General features: G+C 41.8%; 1 protein-coding gene across 2 annotated transcripts in view; it reads right to left on the bottom strand.

Annotated features, from left to right (window-relative positions):
* FAM193A (family with sequence similarity 193 member A) overlaps positions 1 to 21,190 on the bottom strand; it is a 103,841-nt gene extending 82,651 nt beyond the window's left edge. For both annotated transcript variants that reach the window (XM_048849037.2, XM_048849035.2), the window contains exon 1: positions 20,699 to 21,190. In XM_048849037.2, coding sequence (XP_048704994.2) covers positions 20,699 to 20,977 — 279 coding nt within the window. In that variant the 5' untranslated portion in view covers positions 20,978 to 21,190. The remainder of the gene's footprint in view (positions 1 to 20,698) is intronic.
* Positions 21,191 to 21,718: the final 528 nt, after the last annotated feature.

The raw sequence follows: 21,718 nt of genomic DNA on the forward strand, positions 1-21,718 counted from the left end.
AAAATGAAAATATAAAGCCTGAACAAAAAGACGACCTATCCTATGGAGAGTGATCTGAACCAACAGCAGCTCTCTAATTCTTTGCTAAAAAAAAGGCAGCACAGAGTTCAGGAAAGATGAGGGCTCTTGTCAGGAAATTATACCCTTGTATCTAGAGAAGACCAGTGGAAAGTCTATCTTAACCACCTACCAGCCAAACCATCATCCACAACTACATTACTTTCAAAAGCAGCCAATCTGACTTTGTTTGAAATAACGAAAGGAAGTTCAGTGGGGAAAAGCTGAGTTCCCTGGGTGAAAGGGAAAAATGAAAATTAGTGAAGAATTTAATCGCACTTCTGGATATCAGAAAAAGTGTTAAACATGGCTCCATCAATTGCCACTAAAAATTCGCTTTTGGTTATCACAATGATAACCAATGTACAGCAGTTATTTTCTACATCTAGGATAGCTATCGATGGTGCTTTTATGGCCACCCCCTCACAATAGCATCGGAGTTCTCTACAATCTTTAATGTACTTATCCTCATACCAACCCTGTAAGGTCAGGAAGTTCCATTATATCTATTTTACAGATGGGGAATGGAGGCATATGCAATTCCTGCTCTGCCTCAAACATCCAGTGTGACTTTCCCCAGGTCTCACAGGATGTTTGTGGGAGACCAGGAATTGAATCCAGATCTCACAGGGCTCAGGCTAGTGTTCTTACCACTGGACCATCCAGTGAAACAACTACGGTAACTGTGGCAAGATGCTGACACGGCTACTATATAAATGTATACCTTGTGTGACGTATTTGAATATGCCAGGATCAGGGCTGTCATGCCAGTGCACACTCCATCTATTGTAGTGTAAACAGTATACATGGCCATACTCTCCAGCATGTTCAGCCTGCAGGAAATACATGTTCATTGGTGATAGAGGAAATGTTGCCTCAAGAAAACGCAAACACTGGCACCAGGCAATGAAGGATTACCTAACCTGAAAGTAAAAGAAGGAAAATGCCAGGGAGAGAGAGCCTAAATGTAGCTCTCAGTTACACAGATATGAGGTGGTGGGGCCTGGGAGTGCTGAGGAGGTAACTCACTTAAGCCCTTTGGGAAGTAGTCAGATGTCACCTAGCAGCAGTCTATTAGCAGTATGTAGCCACTAATACATTTACAGATCACATTTTTACCTTCACTGGGGCAGATTTTACATCTAGTTAAAAAAACACTGATATTTCCCCAGAGATATTTAAACAAGTATGTCGGTTACAAAAAGACCCCAAACCATCTCATTAGTGTGCTCCCAACCTTGCTAGTTCTCTAACAAAACTGCTTCAGAGCTGTTACACCAGTAGTCTAATCATATTTAGAAAGTTACTGAAAGTTTTTTAATCCTGTATAAATTAAGACTTCATGAACTTTAAATGAAATTTTGATTCCAAATTTACTGTTTAATTTTTGTAATGATTGAAACACTTCATCCTGCAACATTTCATTCTCTGACTACCACTGCTGCAGCAATGCCATTTGAAAACTTCACTAACCTGTGAAATTAATGCTTTGTGGGTTGGGGAACGGGAGCCTTGTTAGTGTCTGCACATTAGATGCAGATGAAGATGATTTTTGTTAATGTTTTCAGTTCAGGCTGAGTTTTAAATAAATACGAAAAATTGTACCAGTATAGTTTAGCAAAACTAAAAATCATTCCGAGAATAGATTATGTAAAATATGATAAACAGCACAGGTGGACAGCTTCTAAGGGTATTTTTTAAGTCTAGGAAATCACATTAAACTACATTAAGAGAGTGAGGCAAGCTTAAAAAAGAATTCAAAAGCCAAGAACTAACTGAGTTAGAAAGTTAGCTAAACAACCTTAATTATGCCTTCTTGTGAACATGCATTGGTCTAGTTAAGCAATTCAATATTCCCCCCTTTCCCACACACACAACCTTAAACACATCTGCCGCATCTTATAGTACTGTGCATTACTCCACAACAGTCATGTGTATGAAATACTGACCTACGCTTATACTGATTTGATAATACATAGAGTAATAGAATAATTTAAATCTTATAGCATATAGGCTTCCTTAACTTGTGGCTAAGAGTGAAGACAGACTGCACTGCCGGGAAAAAGTAAGTAAATGTTACATGGCTGCTAACAGACATCCAGTTCAGGTAAGTGTCCCTATTCAGGCATGTGCTTTAAATATTTTCCTATGTGTTTTACAGGCCAAGGGACTAAAATTATAAAAATACATACATTAAAGAAGGTGACTTCTATACAAAGTCTGTCAGATGTACAGTAGAACCTCAGTTACGGACACCTCGGGAATGGCGGTTGTCCATAACTCTGAAATGTTCGTAACTCTAAACAAAGCGCAGTTCAGGCTCCAGAGCCAGCAGCTGACACTCCAGGCCAGGCTTCAGTAGCATCTAAGCTCCTGAGTCAGTGGGTGGGGACAAGCAGCCCAGACATGCCTACTTTTAAGATGCAATGTAGGCACAGTACAATATTTGCTTTTTTTTTTTAATTTTGGCTCTGCTGTGGCTGATTGGTTACTTCCAGTTTTACCGGGTGTCCAGTTGATCGGTCAGTCCGTAACTCTGGTGTTCATATCTTTGAGATTCTACTGTACTTACAATGAAAATAACGTAAGTGAGCAAAAATGAAGTTACAAGATACTAGGTATCTCCACTACAAGAAAAAATTATATGAATTAACAATGCATATGCAGCATAAGAGGAAGAAAAATTATGTATACAACTTTAAAGTATCACTTTCTGACTCAAATACTTAACTATGGAACTGTACTATTCTCAATTTAATAGCTTGTAGACATACATAACATCCCTGTAATAAGAGAAATCCACTAGTTTAAAAAAAAAGCCTACTCCAACTAAATATATTGACCCACTTACCCACCTTAGACAAAGCCAGATAAGACAGCTCAAAACAGACTTTTTAAACTACTGAGACAGAACTCCAAATATTAATTATAATAAGCTGCAGAAAAGACCCTGCCCGCCAAACCATTTTAACCACTAGGGAGATAAGTGCGTTGGATTGTAACTTGAGTTGCCTGAATATAAAAAAAACCATCCAAATCACAAAGTTCCCACCAAGACTTGAAGAGCACGTAAAGGACTTGTGTAACACAGAGTATAAGGCAAGACAAAAGGAAAGTATTCCATTCTGCCTAATTTTCAGATGCTGAGGTAGGAGAAAATGTAGGCTACGGTTATTGGAGAATGGGGTAATTGAAAACTCTCTGACTAAGGGATCTCCGACTAAGGCAGATCCCTAAGTCCCTCTTCCAAGAAAAGAAGATTTTTGCCAGAAGTTATGGTGAGACATATGAAATAAGAAGCTACATGTCTGAGGTCTCCCAAAGTGGAACCAGGAGTTAAAATTATGAAGCCATAAAAACAGAAGGAGGTATTTTACTTACAAAAGTAGACAGATCAGTAAGTAATCAAGTTAATTATTTTATGTGTGTTTGATAAGAGTTTTCAGGGAGGGTTGAGATATGTTCCTTGAGAATGAAAGTGCTTTTCTGTTTCTTTAATCTATTGGCTGGCTAAACTGATTTGTTACCTTGGAAAAGCCAGCATACTTTCATTTTAATAAAAAAATAAAAAATAATAAACAAAAAACCATCCACAAAGAAAGGAAGTCTATAGCAGTTTGAAGAAAACCTAAAAAAAATGTGAGCACAGAGTAACTGATGTACAGTTGTCTATGTAAGTCTGCGGCAAGCCTAAAAATAGCTCTAAGATGTCAACTCAGATGCCCAATGACAATTTAAGGGACTACCCTACAAAGTTAGGTCCCATAAATCACCTTGCATTGACTTATTTGCGTATGTGTATCCACACCTAAGTTTGTCTCCAGCTGACGTAAGACTCCCCGTTATAGCTATGCAGTAAAAGCACCTCTCCAAATGGCACAGAATCATGGTCGACCTACTGAGGTTTATACAGTCCAAGTATAGACACTTGGACGGCATGCGTAGACACTTGGATTGCAAGTGGACCTGCGTATCAACAGTCCTCCAGCAGCAGTCCCACAAGGCCCCACACTCCCTGCGATTGTAACCGCTCTGGTCAGTTTTAAACTTCACCACCCAGGGGTTACAGAGACTGGAAGCCACCACCCCTTTTGAAGCCCTTCACATGTTTTTTGAAATGCCTTTTCCTGATTGTCCATCTTGGCAACCACATCTAGCAGCTCACCCATGTTGTGAGCAACTGACCATGCTGGCTTCATGCACTAGACATACTCCTGCCTGGAGGAGACAGGATATACTGGATCTCTTTCCCCACAGGCCCAGGACAGGCTGTGCAACCACAGCTACAGACCAGCTGTAGAAAAATCAGCATCTACAAGAAGATTTCACAGGAGGCATGCAGGCAAAGAGATATGATGGGAATCAGTACTGCATGAAGGAGGTCAATAATAGATCTAGTGCCACTCTGCCATAGTTGACGAAGATCCCATCAGCAACCCACAGACCAATGTGGACATCTTGGAGGAGCCCAAGACAGAGACCCTTGCCATGAACAGTGACAAGGAAATGGGGGGGAAGATGCGTGCAAGGAGTGCACCAGGGGACTCTAGCCAGGCTATGAGCCAGGACGTGATTGAGACTCCACCAGTGTCTAGCCAGTCCTGCCAAACGAGTGCAGATGAGCCTGATGAAGGGGAAGGGAACTTAAGTACGTTTCTGCATGCATTTTCCTTTACAACGTTTAGAGACGGCACCTGATCCACCCCCAATTTAACAAGACAAAGGTATCTAGTTCATTGTTTTACTGGTATAAGAAGAATTACAGCTACAAAGAAACAGAGGTAGAGCTGGCATCTGCTTTTCATTCATTCATGGGTTAGGCAGGGATGGAGGGAGGTATGGAGAGCACTTTGGTTATGTACATAGGGAAACCCCTCTGTACAGAAGAGGTTCCATAAATACATTATCAGCAAAAGACAAAGAAAAGTGTAGATTCACTACTTATTGGGTAATGTGAGCTAACCGCAAATGACATTAATAAGGCTGAGATATTCAATGTCTACTTTGTTTCAGTCTTCACTAATTACTATTAATGACAAGGGGGAAGGAATACAAGCCAGAATAGGAAAAGAACAGGTTAAAGAATATTTAGACAAGTTAGATGCAATCAAGCAAGACGGGCCTAATAAAATTCATCCTAGGGTACTTAAACTAGCAGAAGCGATCTCTGAACCATCTGAGATTATTTTCAAGAACACATGAAGAAGGGCAAACATAGTATCTATCTTTAAAAATGGGAACAAAGACGACCTGGGGAATTACAGACCAGTCTGTCTAACTTTGATATCTGGAAAGATACTGGAACAAATTATAAACAATTTACCACAGTCTAGAGAATAATAGCGTTATAAGGCATAGTCAACATGTATTTGTCAAAAACAAATCATGCCAGACCAACCCAATTTCTTTCTTTGACAGAGTTACTGGCCTAGTGGCTGGGGAAAGCAGGAGATGTGATCTTGATTTTAGAAAGCCTTTTGATCCAGTCCCACATGACATTCTCAAAAGCAAACTATGGAGATACAGACTAGATGAAATTACTCCAAAGTGGATGCACAACCAGTTAAAAGACCATATTCAAAGAATAGGTATCAATGGTTTGCTGTCAAATTGGGATGATGTATCTAGTCAGATCACACAGGGGTCTGTCCTGGGACCAGTACCATTCAATGTTTTAATCAATCACTTGGATAATAGGAGTGAAGAGTGTGCTTATAAAATCTGTCATTACATCAAGTTAAGAGGGGTTGCAAGCACTCTGGAAGACTGGATTACCAGTCAAAATGATTACCTTCAAAATGACTGACAAATTGGATAATTGGTTTGAAATCAACAAAATGAAATTCAGTAAAGTGCAATGTACTACAATTAGGAAGAGGGAAAAAAAATCAAAAAGCACAACTACAAAATGGGGAATAACTGGCTAGGTGGTAGTACTGTAGAAAAGGAGCTGGGGGTTATAGTTAATCATAAGTTGATTACATCTACAAGGTGAAGCAGCTGCAAAAATAATATTGTAGGGTGTTTTAATAGGAACATCATATATAAGACATGGGAGAGAACTGTCTCTCTCTGCTATGCACTGGTGAGGCCTCCGCTGGAGTACTGTGTCCAGTTCTGGGCATAATACTTAAAAAGATGTGGACAAATTGGAGAGAGTCCAGAGAAAAGCAACCAATATGACAAAAGGTTAAGAAACCCAGAGGTATGAGGAAAGCTTAAAAAACTGGGCATGTTTAGTCTTGAAAAAGTGAACTGAAGGAGAGATCTGATAAGTCTTCAGGTATGTTAAGGGCTCTTATAAAGAGGACAGTGATCAACTGCTCTCCAGGTCTACTGAAGGTAGGAAAAGTAGTAATGGGCTTAATCTGCAGCAAGCGAGATTTAGATTAAATTTTTTCCCCTAAAATCTAGCTATAGTACTGGAATAAACTTGCAAAGAAGGCTGTGGAATCCCCATCACTGAAAGTTAAGACCAGGTTTGACCAGGGGTGGGCAAATTACGACCCAAGGGCCGGATCCAGCCCAACAGGGCTTTGGATCTGGCCCATGCGATTGCCACCCCCAATGGCACCATGGGCCCCGCGCCACTCCCAGAAGCAGCCAGCACCACATCCCTGTGGCCCCTGGGGGAGAGGTGGGACAGAGGGCTCCGTGCGCTGCCCTTGCCTGCAGGCTCTGCCCCCCCTCAGTCCCAATTGGCTGGGAACAGGGAACCGTGGCCAATGGGAGGTTCGGGGGAGGTACCCACAGGCAAGGGCAGCGCATGGAGCCCTCTGCCTCCCTCCCCCAGGGGTCGCAGGGACATGTTGCAGCTGCTTCCAGGAGAGGCGGGGCACAGGGCCAGGGCAGACGGGGAGCCCTGGGTTAGACAAACACATGTCAGGAATGGTCTAGGTATACTTTATCCTGCCTCAGCATTGGGAGGCAGGGGAGAATGAGACTAGATGAGATCCCTTCCAGCCCTGCATTTCTATGATGCTATAATACCAGGGGAAAAGAGTGAAAATTAATGGCCTATGATACACAAGTCAGACATGATTGTCCCTTTTGACCTTAAGCTATGAATCAGTGAAACCTCAGAATAGACTTATGTACAGAGAATATTAAGTTTTTACCACAACATCTCTATCTTACTCTATCCAAGGCCAGAGTTAAGGTTGGGCATTTAAATGTAATTGTGGCGAATTCTGCTTGTGGGTGGTTATTTTAGACTACAATTGAGTTTGACTGCTTGGCTATTATGTGGTTCAAATAGCAAGGTATGCAAATTGAGATTAGTGTAGTTGTGAATGTTGACAGAACTGGCAGTTCTGGTGACTGCACTAAAGAATGTGCAGTTACGAGTCAAATTTACTGTCAGGTAAATATACTATAGTACAAATTAGTGACATCTTGCAGGGGAATTTTCTAGGTTTTTACTAAATAGGTGTCAAAGCAGATATTTAACCACACTGACATTATCAATATTAGAGAGAGAGAAATGGGCAGGGAGCTGGGGGCCATGGGTTCATTCTAATCTATGTCAGGAAGGGCAAAGGAGGAAACAGGTCTGGGCAGTAGAATCGCTGCTGTCTCCATGGCCCCCCACTACGTTGTCGTTCCCACGCCAATTACATAGCCCAGTTCCTTGTTCCCAAACAAAGGCTTAATTGTTAGTGAACACAGGAAAAGGAATGAGGCAAACAGGCTAGACATTGGATTGGGAAACTGGGATCAGCAGCAAGACATCTCACTGGGCAGCTCTACTTCCCTCTCCTTTTCCCTTCTCCACAGATCTACTCAGTCTAGCTGCAAAATAATTTTAGCTCTCAATTTTTGGATGTTTAAGGCTTTGTGCTACTGAATTTGAAGTCTCTAACATGTGACTCTGCCATCTAAGACAGTGGATCTCCACTGAATCAGAAGTTACATGAATGTAAATGTGGCTGCTTCATGTGATGAAGCATGAACATTGCCAAACCAATCACTCTGAGTTGTGAGTCTTTTGGGTGGGGTAGGGGTAGATTTCTTGTAATTGTGACAACCGCTTTTTTTAAAAATGTGGGGTTTTATTTTTTCCCCTTCTTCTTGGGAACCTGCACCCAGAGGTATTTCAGGAACACATCTTCACTGGGTGGTTACCAGTTGTGTTTCAACAAGCTGCTGAAGAACAGGTGATCTAATATTTTCCTCTGACGAAAAAGAAATAGGTCTGGAAGCATAAACCAAGAACGCTCCTATTCACTACTGCTATGAGGCAATTTCAGCCATGTTAAAAAGTCGTGGTAAGATGGAAGAGACCTAAAAACCTATTCCATAGTTGTCACTAAAGTAAAAGGTTAGAATTTTGAAATCCTGGAATATTACTGTTTATCATCTCAGTGGATCACAAAACTCTGAACTATGCAACCAATGAAACTGTGTCCCCCAAAATATAAATATGTAATACAATAGATAACTCATCTTTGTTTGTTACCTATTCTTTTGGGACTAGGTTACCTGGGGGCGGGGGGAGAAAGAGGTGTAACAGTTGCACCACAGAAAGTTTACAATATTCTGTAGTCATGAACTTGAAATAAGTATGGTAGCCAGTTCTCAATACTGAATCAAAATTCATGGTTTGAAAAAACCCTCTCTACCCCCAAAAAAGTGATACGTCTCCTTGAGAGTGTCACCAACTTCTGCAGAATCTAAGTTTTCATTTTTTAAAAATTTCCAACTCTTATGATTGTGCTGATGGTTCACATTTGGAAAGCTAAGTATACCTGATATATTTTTGTTTTCCTAAGTCTGCAGACAGCTCCAGTGCCTAATATAACTTGGGAAAGTTTTGAGTATCAGTAGGGTAATAATCAGTAGGTTCATTTTCACCACAGCTATTCAAAACCCTGTGGATCACAATGAAACCGACAAAAATCAGTCCGTTTCCCTCTACTCTTGCTTGGAATAGTTATGAGCAGAAGCAGAGGAAGACACGAATGCTACTTCACTAAGAGGACTCCTCAAACTGAAGTTAGGGAAAGGGATAGGGTAATGGAGATAAACCTGCACAACAGCCCAGGGGAGAGGAGAACACAGAATAAAGACAACCACACATACAACCGCAGCAACAAGGAGAATCTTGGGGACTGGGAAGAGAGAATGCATCTTCTAAGCATAGACACCACCTTCTGCTCCCACCAGTGGGTGCTCAACCCCATCTGCCCCCAGCCCCGCCCTGACTCCACTCCTTCCATGAAGCCCTGCCCCCATTCCAACCCCTTCCCCAAATCCCCACCCTGGCCCTGCCTCCTCCCTGAGCACGCCATGTTCCTGCTTCTCTTCCACCCCATCCCAGAGCTGCCAAACAACTGTCTGGTGGCAGCCGGGTGGGAAGTGCTGGGAGGTAAGCGGAGGAGAGGGGACACGGCATGCTCAGGGGAGGAGAGGGCGGCGGGGAGGGGAGGGGAGATTGGCTGACTGTGGGTGCAGAGCGCTCACTAAATTTTCCCCGCAGGTGATCCAGCCCCAGAGCACCCAAGGAATCGACGCCTATGCTTCTAAGAACATAAGAACGACCATACTAGGTCAGACCAAAGGTCCATCTGCCCAGTATCCTGTCTTCCGACAGTGGCCAATGCCAGATGCCCCACAGGGAATGAACAGAACAGGTAATCATTAAGTGATCCATCCCGTCACCCATTCAGAAGTGAAGTCGTCCTTTATTTCCCACACATCCACACAATAAAACTTCAAAACTGATTTATATTACAGTAAGTCAAATTGAAGAAGACTTGTGCTTCCACCATGAGACATCTTTCTTCTGCAGCAATTTACCTATATCTACACAAGTCGCTGCTATCTTACAACAAGATCATGGAGCACTTACAATGAACTCCAAACAAAACCATTAACGTATGACCTGATGTGGCAGCAGCTTACTGAGGATCAACAGCCTGGAGTAGTTCAGTTCAGAAAAGCTAAGCAATCACTTGGATGCGAACTTCACATAAGTTATAAACACTAAAGGCTGACAAAGCAGTATGGTAGTCCAGACATGGTTAAAAAGCTGGTGGCAAGATGGATGTTGTATTAGGCAAGTATTCTGTTTCCAAAGGCTGCTAAATACTACAAATGAAACTGAATGAGCAAGACTAGCAAGGAACTACATTAGCTTCAGGTAGCCACTTCATAACCTTTGCTTAATAAGAACTCAAATGATGTATTTTATTTCAGTGATTTCCTACCCCAAAAATGAAAATTTACATGAATACAGAAGAGTATGTACTACACACATACACATGCCATGATAATACATTCTTAAAGAAAATTAAGTATAACAATTTTCCATCAGTGACAGAAGTCCAGAAATTCACACTTAATGGTAGCATTCTAATTAAAATCACAAAGCTTCACACATCCTTCTAACCCCAGCTCTAAAAAGTTTGAGTCATTTAAATTGTTCAGTTTAGTATTTAAATACCTACACTACTGTGCCAAAATTCTGTTTCCATATTTTGTCTTAACAGCCATAAAAGGCATAAAAAATGCTCAAAAAAGATCATTTACTCAAAGCATTTTAGTCAGGTGGGGCTATCCACACTTAATTTTTTGGATCAAGATAATTAAAAACTGGAGAAAAACGATAGTTTTTAAATAGTTTGTTTTCACACAACGTCTGATTCTAGCACCATCCTCAGAGCTTTTTATGTGCTTACCTTTGGGAGTTAAAACTACCACTTCTGCATACTGGTTAAGTAGGAAATGAAGCAGATCTAATTTTCAAATAAAAACTAGTGCCCCATTTAAGTGCAATAACACTTAGTTCTTGATGTGTAAGAGAAGTGAAAGTTCACAACAGCTATAGTTTATTTATTGGCTCAGAAACCACCTCAGCATAAAGCTACTTGACACCAGTTTCCTCGCCTCAAAAAAGCATCAAAGATAACAAGTGGTTGAAGACAGTATGCATTCCAAAGCTGGCAATGCCACCTCTTCTCATTTGCACTGTGCTGCCATAGATGCATTCTGACAGGATGAGGTTTTAAATGGAACATAAGTCAATGTAGACTCAGAACACTTTGCAGAATGTCACATTAACACTGAATATTTTCAAATAAATAAAAAAATAGTTATTTGTAATGGAATGCTAAATCCCAATAATGAAATGCACAGATTATGAAAACTCATAATTCACACTAAAAGAAAATTCTTCAGAGACTATGATATAATAGACTGCCTCCACCCATTTTGGATCTGTATTAGTTTTATCAAGTGAATGGCTGTGATTAGTTATAATACAGAGGCACTGAGAGGTAGATAATAACAGGGTTTAAAACATTTAACACCTATGAACCCAAAGGCTAATCTTACTAGCCAAGGTAAAAGAATACCTGTAATGCCATGACACATGCACCCTTGTCCCTCAGGTCATATCCCCAGTAATAAAGGAATCAAGTATTTAACTGTATAATACTGTCAGTCACATTTCAATATAGATTTTTTAAAAAAAACTTTACTTTTGTTTAGATTCTTTCCCTTCCTGTTTCATCAACTCTCTATCATCTCATCATCTTTGATTATTATCCATCTTTTCCTGGTTTGTTAGTGTTTCCTCTTTTCATTCTCATCCCCCTCTCCAATTATCTCTCTCCCTACATCAAGGTACATAGCCTATTTAGTCTGCCCCCAGAGTCTCTTCAATTTAGTCCATCACTCCTTCCTCACCTGCCCATTCCACCCCCATACTCAGTCACCTACACAGTCCCTTAGACGGGGCTTGGAAATTTTACCGGACTCCAAACAGCCAGGAGACTAAATCAAACATAATATACAGAAGATGTAACCTCTCCCCCTGCCCCATTCATCCAGGGAAAAGCAAATCAGCTGCTGGGAAAAGGGACTCTGTTACAATTAATTCCTGCCAGGGTGCTGTCCCTGGAACCTGATCAGTGGCTCCATCTTGCCTTTGAAGACCCTCCCACTACCCCGGGTTGCCAGAACACAAGAGCATTCTGTGTTCCCCCCTCCGTGAAGTCTCCTATGTATTGCAACTGTGAGTGGGGTTTCTGCTACAATACCCCCCTCCACAACCCACTTATGGATGCTGTGGAGTGATGTGCCCAACATTCAATCCTTTCCCCAACCTGTTTGTGAGTTAGGCTTTCCAATGAACAGTTTCAGTGTGCTCGCATCTGCTGTTGCTTACAGATTTTCCAAAAATCTGAGTTGACTTAGAACTAATTTAAAGGCAGCCACCAGGGTTTTCAAGAGAAGCAGTGAAAACAATTGTGTCAGTTCTCAGTCTGTTATAGCTTGGAAAGCTACCGCCAGCTACCACAACACTAGAGCCATCTGTCTGCAAACTCTGGCAGACCACAATTGGATCCATTTACATTCTAGTCACATTTAGCAATCATACAGTATTAAGGGTATGTGTATTTAATATGTATATATAATATTTAATTTTAACATCCCATGCTGCTGATATTGTGTGTGTGTATATATATATATATATATAAAAACACTGATTCTGCAGAAGCGATGACCCAGGAAAACTTTATACTAATGGTTATTATCCTCACTTTTAAAAAAACCTGACACTTATTTCTACTGTGACTTTCTCTAGCTTCTGCAGGTCCGGCCATTAGATCTCATTAATCTAGCGGAAAAAGACAAAATTTCACTTTCTGTAGACAAGGCTGTTCAGATAAGTCAGCTTAAAGTACTTGTAATGAATAGTTTACTTCATCCTTCTAAATCAGGTACACTTCTTAGAAGAATATGAATTTCAGTACTAATCTCCAGTGAAAAATAATGGTTATTGATTCTAAAAATGAAAAAGTGAACAAAACTGACACACTGTGACAAGCAACAAGTTATTTATTTAACATTTCAATAATTTAGACGAGTAATGCCCCTTCCTTCCCTCCTAAGGGATCTGAAATGTAATGAAGAACAAAGATCTCAGTTCTGAAATACTATGAATTTCGTACCTTGTGAATGAATAGAATTATCTAACAAATGTTTGTTTTCTTTGTTCTTTACTATTCTGAAGTATTTTAAAATTAACTGTTTTACAAAGCTATCACAGCTTAGTTCAATGGATCATTATATATTAAAGGACCTCTATTGTGCAGAATACTGCACTTGAAGACAGTTCTTGAAGTTCAATCATACTCCATGTTACCTCTTCATCTATACTCCCTCCCCATCTTATTTCACTGGCTTCAGGAAAAAGATTTTAGTAACAGCAAGATTTCATGGAAGTGCCCATGACTGTACTATCATAACTTTACTTCAGAAAAATAGAGTAAAATTGGAGGCTTTTTACAAGGAGTGAAGTAAGTTAGCAAACTTTTTATTTCAAAATTTTAAAAAAGATAGCATCAATGGAATTTTAGTTTTAAAGTGGACCCAGAATTATCATTCTCCACTTAAAAAAAAAAACAAATGCATGCTACATGTCTTACAAAGATGCCATGAGTACACTCCTCGTTCTGTCATCTGCTACCACTGAGAACAGTCTAGATCCATCCTCTCTGGAACCCCCTTTCAGGTAGTTGAAAGCAGCTATCAAATCCCCCCCTCATTTTTCTCTTCTGCAGGCTAAACAATCCCAGTTCCCTCAGCCTCTCCTCATAAATCATGTGCTCCAGCCCCCTAATCATTTTTGTTGCCCTCCGCTGGATGTTTTCCAACTTTCCATATCCTTCTTGTAGGGTGGGGTCCCAAACTGGACACAGCACTCCAGATGAGGCCCCACCAATGCCGAATAGAGGGGAATGATCACGTCGCTTCATCTGCTGGCAATGCTCCTACTTTTACACCCCAAAATGCCGTTAGCCTTCTTGTCAACAAGGCATACTGTTGACTCACATGACACACTGTTGACCCACTGGGAACCCTTTTCAGTGTGGTCCCAGTGCCATTGTAAACCTGGTACTGGCTCTGGTGGTGGCCGCACGCCCTGAGGCTCCAGGTGGCAGGACCCTTCTCCCCAGTATTGGCCCTGCTGTCAGTTTCATGTCCCGTCCCCCAGTCCAGTCTGCAAGGCCCTCATGTCTGACAGGTCTCCCTCTGCTCAGTCCTCTCTGATAAAGGCCCCACCTCGCTCCCTCCTGCCACTCACTGTGTTCCACTCCAGTGTTACTTGTGGCATAGCTGGCATCTGCTCCCCTGCTCTGGCCCTGCAGCTCCCTGCTGTAGCTCAACCCTGGCTCACCATCGGAGCAACTGATCTGTGCTGCTCCAGCTCTGCCTCAGTGCTACTGTTGCTGCTTTGCCCCCAGCTCAACTCTGGCTGCTTAACTCTCCTTAGCTCTCCTCTACTTTGCCACTGGCAGTCCCAGCTCACATGGGGGATGGGTCCCGGGCTCAACTCCCCCACTGGCCTGCCTGCCTGTCAATCTTGCTGACTTGGAGCATTGGCCTCTTCCCATTTGCCCTGGGCACTGAGTCTCAGGATCCTGATTTCTCTTCAACCAAAAAAGAACGCACTAAGTTTCAGTACAGGACAAAACAGTCCTGTTACATATATATTTGACCAATATACGGAGTCTGAAATTGGTTAAATATTTAGAGCAAACGAGATACAATAATGTTTTGAATTTTATGTATCAGTCATTACTGATACAAATATTACTTTAGACTGACCACTAATTTAGGGACCAATTTTTTTTTAAAAAAAAGCACTAGTGTTCTGTATTGAATTGGGCCTCATGATAGTGTGGAAATGCCCATTCTGTTACATTTCAGTCTTTCTAATGAGGTAGAAACAAACTTTTTAAGCCATTTCTCTTAAAACTATCTTCGGAATGAATCAAATTAGCTCAGGCTTCGGTCCCCACTCCTGGGGTCGTGTAGTAACTTTTGTTGTCAGAAGGGGGTTGTGGTGCAATGAAGTTTGAGAACCCCTACCTTAGGGACCCAACATTTTCCTTGTAAACTGCTATGGGTTGCTTCTACCTGTAAATTGAAAAGATAAGAGGGCCCAATTCCTCCTCCAAGTTACCAAAGGTAAAAGAGTGCATTAATCAAAAAAAAAAAATCACAAACAAAAATAAAGGTTCAAAATTCAACCTTATTAGTTTATACTGTGATTAGACTGAGATTTGGATAATACCTTACCTTGCTCTCTATCTGCACCCATTCATTTTTCAGAAACTATTTTTTCACGTGAATTTGCATCTAATCATTATGTAGTGACCTACAACAGGATTTAAGATTTTGCAAACAATGGAGTTTTGGGGGCAGCTGCATTCTATATTTGAAGGTAGCTAAAATTAGATTTTTAAGTTTTCTCTCAAAATTTTTATGTCCAACAAGGAAAGACAAATGTTCCCTCTGACTGTATGTTTCAAGCCATACGATACCTTAGTTATATGAAATATCTGATGATATAGCTAAGCCAGAATCTGACGCATGTGAAACTTCAACCGTATTAATATTTGTTCTAGACAAGCTGTTTGGATGTTTAATGTAGCAGTTCAAGTCTGATCACTCTGGATATCTGCTCACATTAACACATGTATAATAGGAAAAAATGCAGCCAACAGACCTGGATTTGAGATCCATCAACGTCATGTATACATACATACATACATACCCTTTTATCAGATAAATCTGAGACACGGGAAGAGTGTATCTCAGTTAGCCCAAGGAACAAATAAAGCAAAAGCTACTTTTGCCAGAAGCTGGGAATGACAGACAGGGAATGGATCACTTGATGATTACCTGTTCTGTTCATTCCCTCTGGGGCACCTGGCATTGACCACTGTTGGAAGACATGATACTGGGCTAGATGGACCTTTGGTCTTTGTTCTTATGTCAGTATAAAGGGGACATTAAGCTTGTTTTGAAATTTTAAGTGATCAGAGAGTTAAAAATAATTTCAACTACAGCGGATTTTGTTTCTAACTTCACAAGTCTATTTAACTATGTAAGCTATAAAAACCCACTCTAATGATTCCATTCTGTTTAATGTATCTACTATTATCAGACTGTAAGATCTTTAGGGCAGGGACAGTCTGCATTTAAATAACAAAATAAAAATGTAGTGCCTGCAGTTAAGCGCACAAGTGAACTACTACAGAAGTGTCTCAATACTCAATATACTTATATGTTTTAATAGGAAAGTGTCTACTTTACACTAGATAAAGTTGGTCAAAAATAATATATACCCTTACACAAAGAAAAGAAAAAAAGTGACAGAACAAAAGGAAAAGTGTTAGCTAAAATTTAGATTTCAATAAGAATAGAAACTGCCTCTTCTGTAATCAGTTTCCTCTGCCTGTTTGAATCATTCAGTAATGCCACAATCCAATGCATGCAATATCACTACCATGAAAGTAATCATGTCATGGGCACTGGATTGCAGTTGCTGAATGAATCAAATTAGAGGAGCCAGCCTATTCTGGAGGGGGATCCATCAATACCTTTGATAATGAGAGAAAGGTAAATGAAGTACATCTAACAGAGTTTTTGGTAAAATATTTTAAGTTAGTCTGTGTCAGAAGGTTTTTAATTGTACAAAGATTGATCACATTAGTACACGTTATCTACAGACAATAATTCTAAGATAGATAGCAATTTCTCCCCTCTTTGGCTTACTAAATTGTTCATTCTAGTTAAAGCACACAAATTCACTCAGACCTGTAGTAAGGTCTACTGGAACAGGTCAGTCATAGACAAGCAGTTCTTTACACCCAACTACCTAGGCAAGCTATCACACAAAGCCAACTTTACAACTTTTTTCTGCACCACAGAATCCTGTATTATGCAGTGAACAATAAAAAGCAACTCCAAATATATCCCACAGATTCAATCAAAATTATAACCATTAATCCAAATCTTAATATTTCATCATCACAGAACACAGTATAATCACACTTTTTTAAAAAACGCTCACTTTTCTTTTCACTGATAAATGAGATATTTAATTTAAAAATGTCTGGTCTATATGCTCAAACTTCAGATTATAAATTATTCTATCTTTAATGTGAGACACTTGATTCTCCATCCCACAACACTATTCCCAGTAGCCATTATTTTATCATTACAAAGATATATGTAAAGTCTTATGATCCTACCCCACAAGCCTAAATTGTGTAGCTTCCAATTCCAGTTAAACTAGTGTCACCAACAAGTTTCCTTACTAGAGGAACACCAAGGAAAGCATCTTTAGTTTCTGTAGAACACTTGCACAATATTATTTGGAAGACAGGAATTCTGATGTTTTCAAGTAAGTACATAGGGCCAAAAGAGTAACCTCCAACATGATCTTTTTTTAAAAAAGAATTGCTTGCATCACAGGACAAGATTTAGCATATGTTTAATGCAGAAACTCAGGGAAATGAGAATCTTAGGCTAAGAACCATAAAAATCTCAATTTAATTATGATGTTCATTAGCTATGAAAATCATAGCTAGAATTTGAAAATTAAGAAAAGGGCTTTTTAATTGGAAGTATAAAATTTTATGTATTTTAAAACTCAATCCAACTTTGCTTATAAAACATCTTTTATCAATATATCACCAGATAATTAGCAACTGATTTGCACATAACAAATATGTAGGATACAAGAGGTCATTCCTTAAAAAAAATTTCTAAAGTGTAGGTTAAATTTAATGATGTGTTCTAATGGGAGTTCACGCTAATAGAACTCTAATGGGAGGGAGTGCCATAGTTCAGCAACATAAAAACAGTCTTTCCAACATGAGGGGGATACAACTGACACAGAGCAGTACTAGTGGGCTAGCAACTTGACTACATTATATTCTGGGGTGCAGTCCCAGCTAAGCAGTCAACAGTAACAGGATTTTAAAATATATATTATGAGCGATCAGAAGCCATTAACGTTTGTAAATTAGAACAATGGCTTTTGATTTTTCATACCACCTCACAGACACTTAGCAACATTTTGTACAAGATGAAAGTAATGCAAATCTGATTATGACAGTAGAGATACTAGCATGCCATTTTCTTTTCACGCAGCCAACATAAATAATGCACCTGATTTGTACAGGTCATTCGTGAAAAGTACACAGAGCTTCTGGGTTGTGTGGAGAAGGAAAGCAAACACATGGTAAGCCATCACCCCAGTGAATGAAGATCACAAATCTTGTCTTGAACCTGTACTATTGACTGTCAGAGTGGTTAACTATTTAGAGTATTACATTCTGGAGCACAAGCAACATTTAGAAAATGACAAATTATTTGAGCTTATATGCTTGAAACAACTGTGGCATTAAATGACAAAGTATTGGCAATTTTGTTGCATTACCACAATCAAAAAATATTTAACATGTCAAGAAAAACATCAGTGTATATGACATGAGGCAAGTGAGCCAATCCACATCTATCAGTGTTCAAATGTAGTATTAAGTATATGTGGCTTTCAGTAACATGGCATAGTGGATTATCTGTTTGCTCCCATTATAAAACCAATTGTAATGTTTGCTACCTTGTATATATAAATCCAGTCTCATGAATTTACTTCCAACTTAACTAGTTGGTCCAATTGATATTTGCCAACCAGCTTGCAGAATCGTTCGTAACATACTGTTCATCAAATGTTGTGAAAACATGGAAACAGTTGATAACCTGTGAGTATATTTAAAAGTATAAAAGTAAAATAAATTGTTATATGTGGAACTGACTTACAAAATAATGGACTTGTATAATACAGTACTCTCTCATTTAAGGGCAGAAAATTTTTTTTAAGTTCTCTACTATGAACAAGGGCAAACAGTAACATCTGAAAGTGTTTTCACAATTATTTAAATACTGTATAAATTTCAAAGAGATGGTGGTCTATCTTAGAAGTGAGACACATAAATGACAACTACTAAGTCTAAAACCTAAAGGCAGCGCTTAAGTGGAATGATTACCAGCCCATTCTGTCCTCCTGGATGAGCTTTTGCAAGAGATCTGCTAGTCAGTAACCATCTTAAGAAAGCCACTCGCAGAATATTTTTCTGGACTCTGCTTATCGCAGACACACAATCTATAGACAACCCAAGTTACCAGGGACAGTAAACCCCTTCACTGGCTGAATCACTTCCATCTACCATATTGTGTATTATGCTCGCTCCATTTTCCCCTGGCATGTCAATCACATGTATTACCACAGTGCTTAGGAATCAACCAACAATGGGGAGCCATTGCACTAGACATTGTAGTGGGCAGACCCTGTCCCCAAAGCACCTGCATTCTATTAAAGTGTTATACAGATTTTTAACTTGAACTTCAGCCTCTCACTAGATATTTTTTGGGATAACAGTAGAGTTTTACGGCCTCCTCCCAATGTAGCAGTAAAATCCATACCTCTTCTAGATATTCACAAGTTATGTTAAAAAAAAAAAAGGAGTACTTGTGGCACCTTAGAGACTAACAAGTTATGTTAGCACCTATTGTCCCAAATGGAAATTATGTTTGACATAAATACTGCATTAGCAGGATAGCTTCATGGTTGTCATAACTAAGTTGCAGCTGATGCTGGGTGGGGGGCTTTGAGGAGGGAAGGCCAGGTTACTGTATTTATAAATAAAACAAGTTTATATTTATCACTGATGAATTCTCATTGCCCTAGCAAAACAAACAGGAGATAAGACCACACACAGAACTAAAATCCAGTTGGTTACATCATTAAGTATTTTGGATCCCTCTCACACCACAGAAACCATTTCTTCTTTCTTCCCCCAGGTATCTGACAATTTCCTTATGGAGAAGGAAGATGAAGGTGCCAAATGAGGTATACACTGAAACTTGCAAGTAAGGACATTGCCAACAGGTAACCACCCTGTAAGTGGAGCACCTAAATCTAACCTTAGTGCACTTCTCAACAAAAATCTGTTCAACCTTTAAAGAAAAAGTGGGGAAAAAAGGTCAACCTCAGTTGCTGTCTTGCTAGTTATGACAACAGAGCATCTCTTAAAAAAAAATCAATACTGTAACTGATTTTTGCTTGAACCTCAGTCAGTCACCTAAGACAAGTATCACTGCACAATATGAGACGCTTACCATAAACCTCACTGAAGTGCAACTAGTAAAACTGAGCAAACATGCCCAAACGGTTTCAACAGCTCAACAGACAAGCCTGCAAACCCACTAGTAACGAACATGCAACTTTTCAATGAAAATATTTTTGGAGAAAAGGGAACTTCACTTTAAGGAGAGAGCCTGTGCCCTAGGTGGCAAAGGCTCAAACCTCTTCTTTCGCTCCTCCTCCCACAAGGTTCAGCACAAGCCCTGGGGGCGCAGAAAGATGGGATGCCTGGCATGGGATGCTCCCCGAGACTCCCCACCACCACGCTGCCTGGATCAGGCTGCAGCGCCCTGCCCCTGTGGGAGGAGGGGGGGGAACAGTGCCCAGCCCTGCATCCCCGCTGCAAGGGTGGGGGGCAGGCAACACCCCGGGCCTCCCTGCTGCTGGGGGCTGCGAACGGGCCAAAAGGGGGCTCTCCCCGCCACCGCGGATGACTGCCCAGCTCCCCCAGGCTTCCTCCCGCGGGCGGGCGGGCGTGCGCGGGGCTCCGCTGCAGCGGGACGCCTGTCACTGCGGCCGCAGAGCGGACCCCGCTATAGGCTCCCCGCCTCCCCACCCAGGGGCGGCGGCCCCTGCTCCCGGAGAGGGGGTGGGTGCGGCCAGGCCTCCCCACGCAGCGCGCCCCCCCCTCACCTCGCCATGTCCCGCCCCGGCCCCTCCAGCGCCGCCGCTCAGGGCTCCGTTGCCGGTGGCCGTTGCCGGCGCTGTCAGCAGGCCGCCCACCACGCTCGGCGTGGCAGCCACCGCCTGGGCTGGAGCCCGCAGGGCGGCCGATGCCGAGGCGGCCCCGCTCTTGCTCAGGCCTCCCGCCCCGCCGCCGCCGCCGGGTCCGGGGCCGCCGGTACTGCCGAGGCCGCCGCCCCGCTTGTTCTTTCTGCGCTTGGCTCCTCGCTTGGCGTCGGCCGGACTCATCGTGTCTGACACCCGGGCAGCGAGGGGGCAGCGAGGAGGTCGGAGCCGCCGTCAGCGCCCGGAAGGGGGAGCGGGTAAGGGCGGGGCACAGGCCGCCCCGGGCACCGAGGAGCAGGGGTGCACGAACTGTCACTGTAACGGGGACTCCCTTGGCCCCAGCGCCGCTGACCAGAGTTACCGTCCAATATGGCGGACACAAGGGGAAAGTGATCCCCCTTTACGTCGGGGGGCTCCCCCTTGCGCTGACGGGAACCCGCGCCGCGCAGCACACCGGGAAATGCAGTCGTAATCCGCCGCCACTTCGGCACCGCATCCTATCAGCAGGAGGGGATAGGACTACAACTCCCGGCGTGCATTGCGCGGCCCAGCCGGGAGCGGTCGGTTATGTCATCTCGTTTCGCAGCTTTCGATGGGATTTGTAGTTTTCTTCGCAGCCGTTAGCCTGGTTGACCAACGTTGCCACCCTTGTCAGGGGACTACAGAGCCGCAAAGAAGGAGCAGCGGTGGAGGAGTCTAACAGCACCGCGTGATTGTTGGCTACAGGAGCTTTTAAAGGGGTAGGGTCCTTAGGCAGCCCTCCAAGAGTCCATTGCACAGAAAGAGGGTATGTCAGGACAGTCCTGTGTAGAATACAGTGTAGCTACTTTATTAGGTGCAATGTCGTTTCCCAGCTGTGCACCGAATACAGGGGGGTCTAATGGCACTGCAATTTCCAGATGTGAAGGCTGAGGTAGCTGAGCT

The sequence above is a fragment of the Caretta caretta genome, chromosome 4 (assembly GCF_965140235.1).
Source record: "Caretta caretta isolate rCarCar2 chromosome 4, rCarCar1.hap1, whole genome shotgun sequence".
NCBI lineage: Eukaryota > Metazoa > Chordata > Testudines > Cheloniidae > Caretta > Caretta caretta.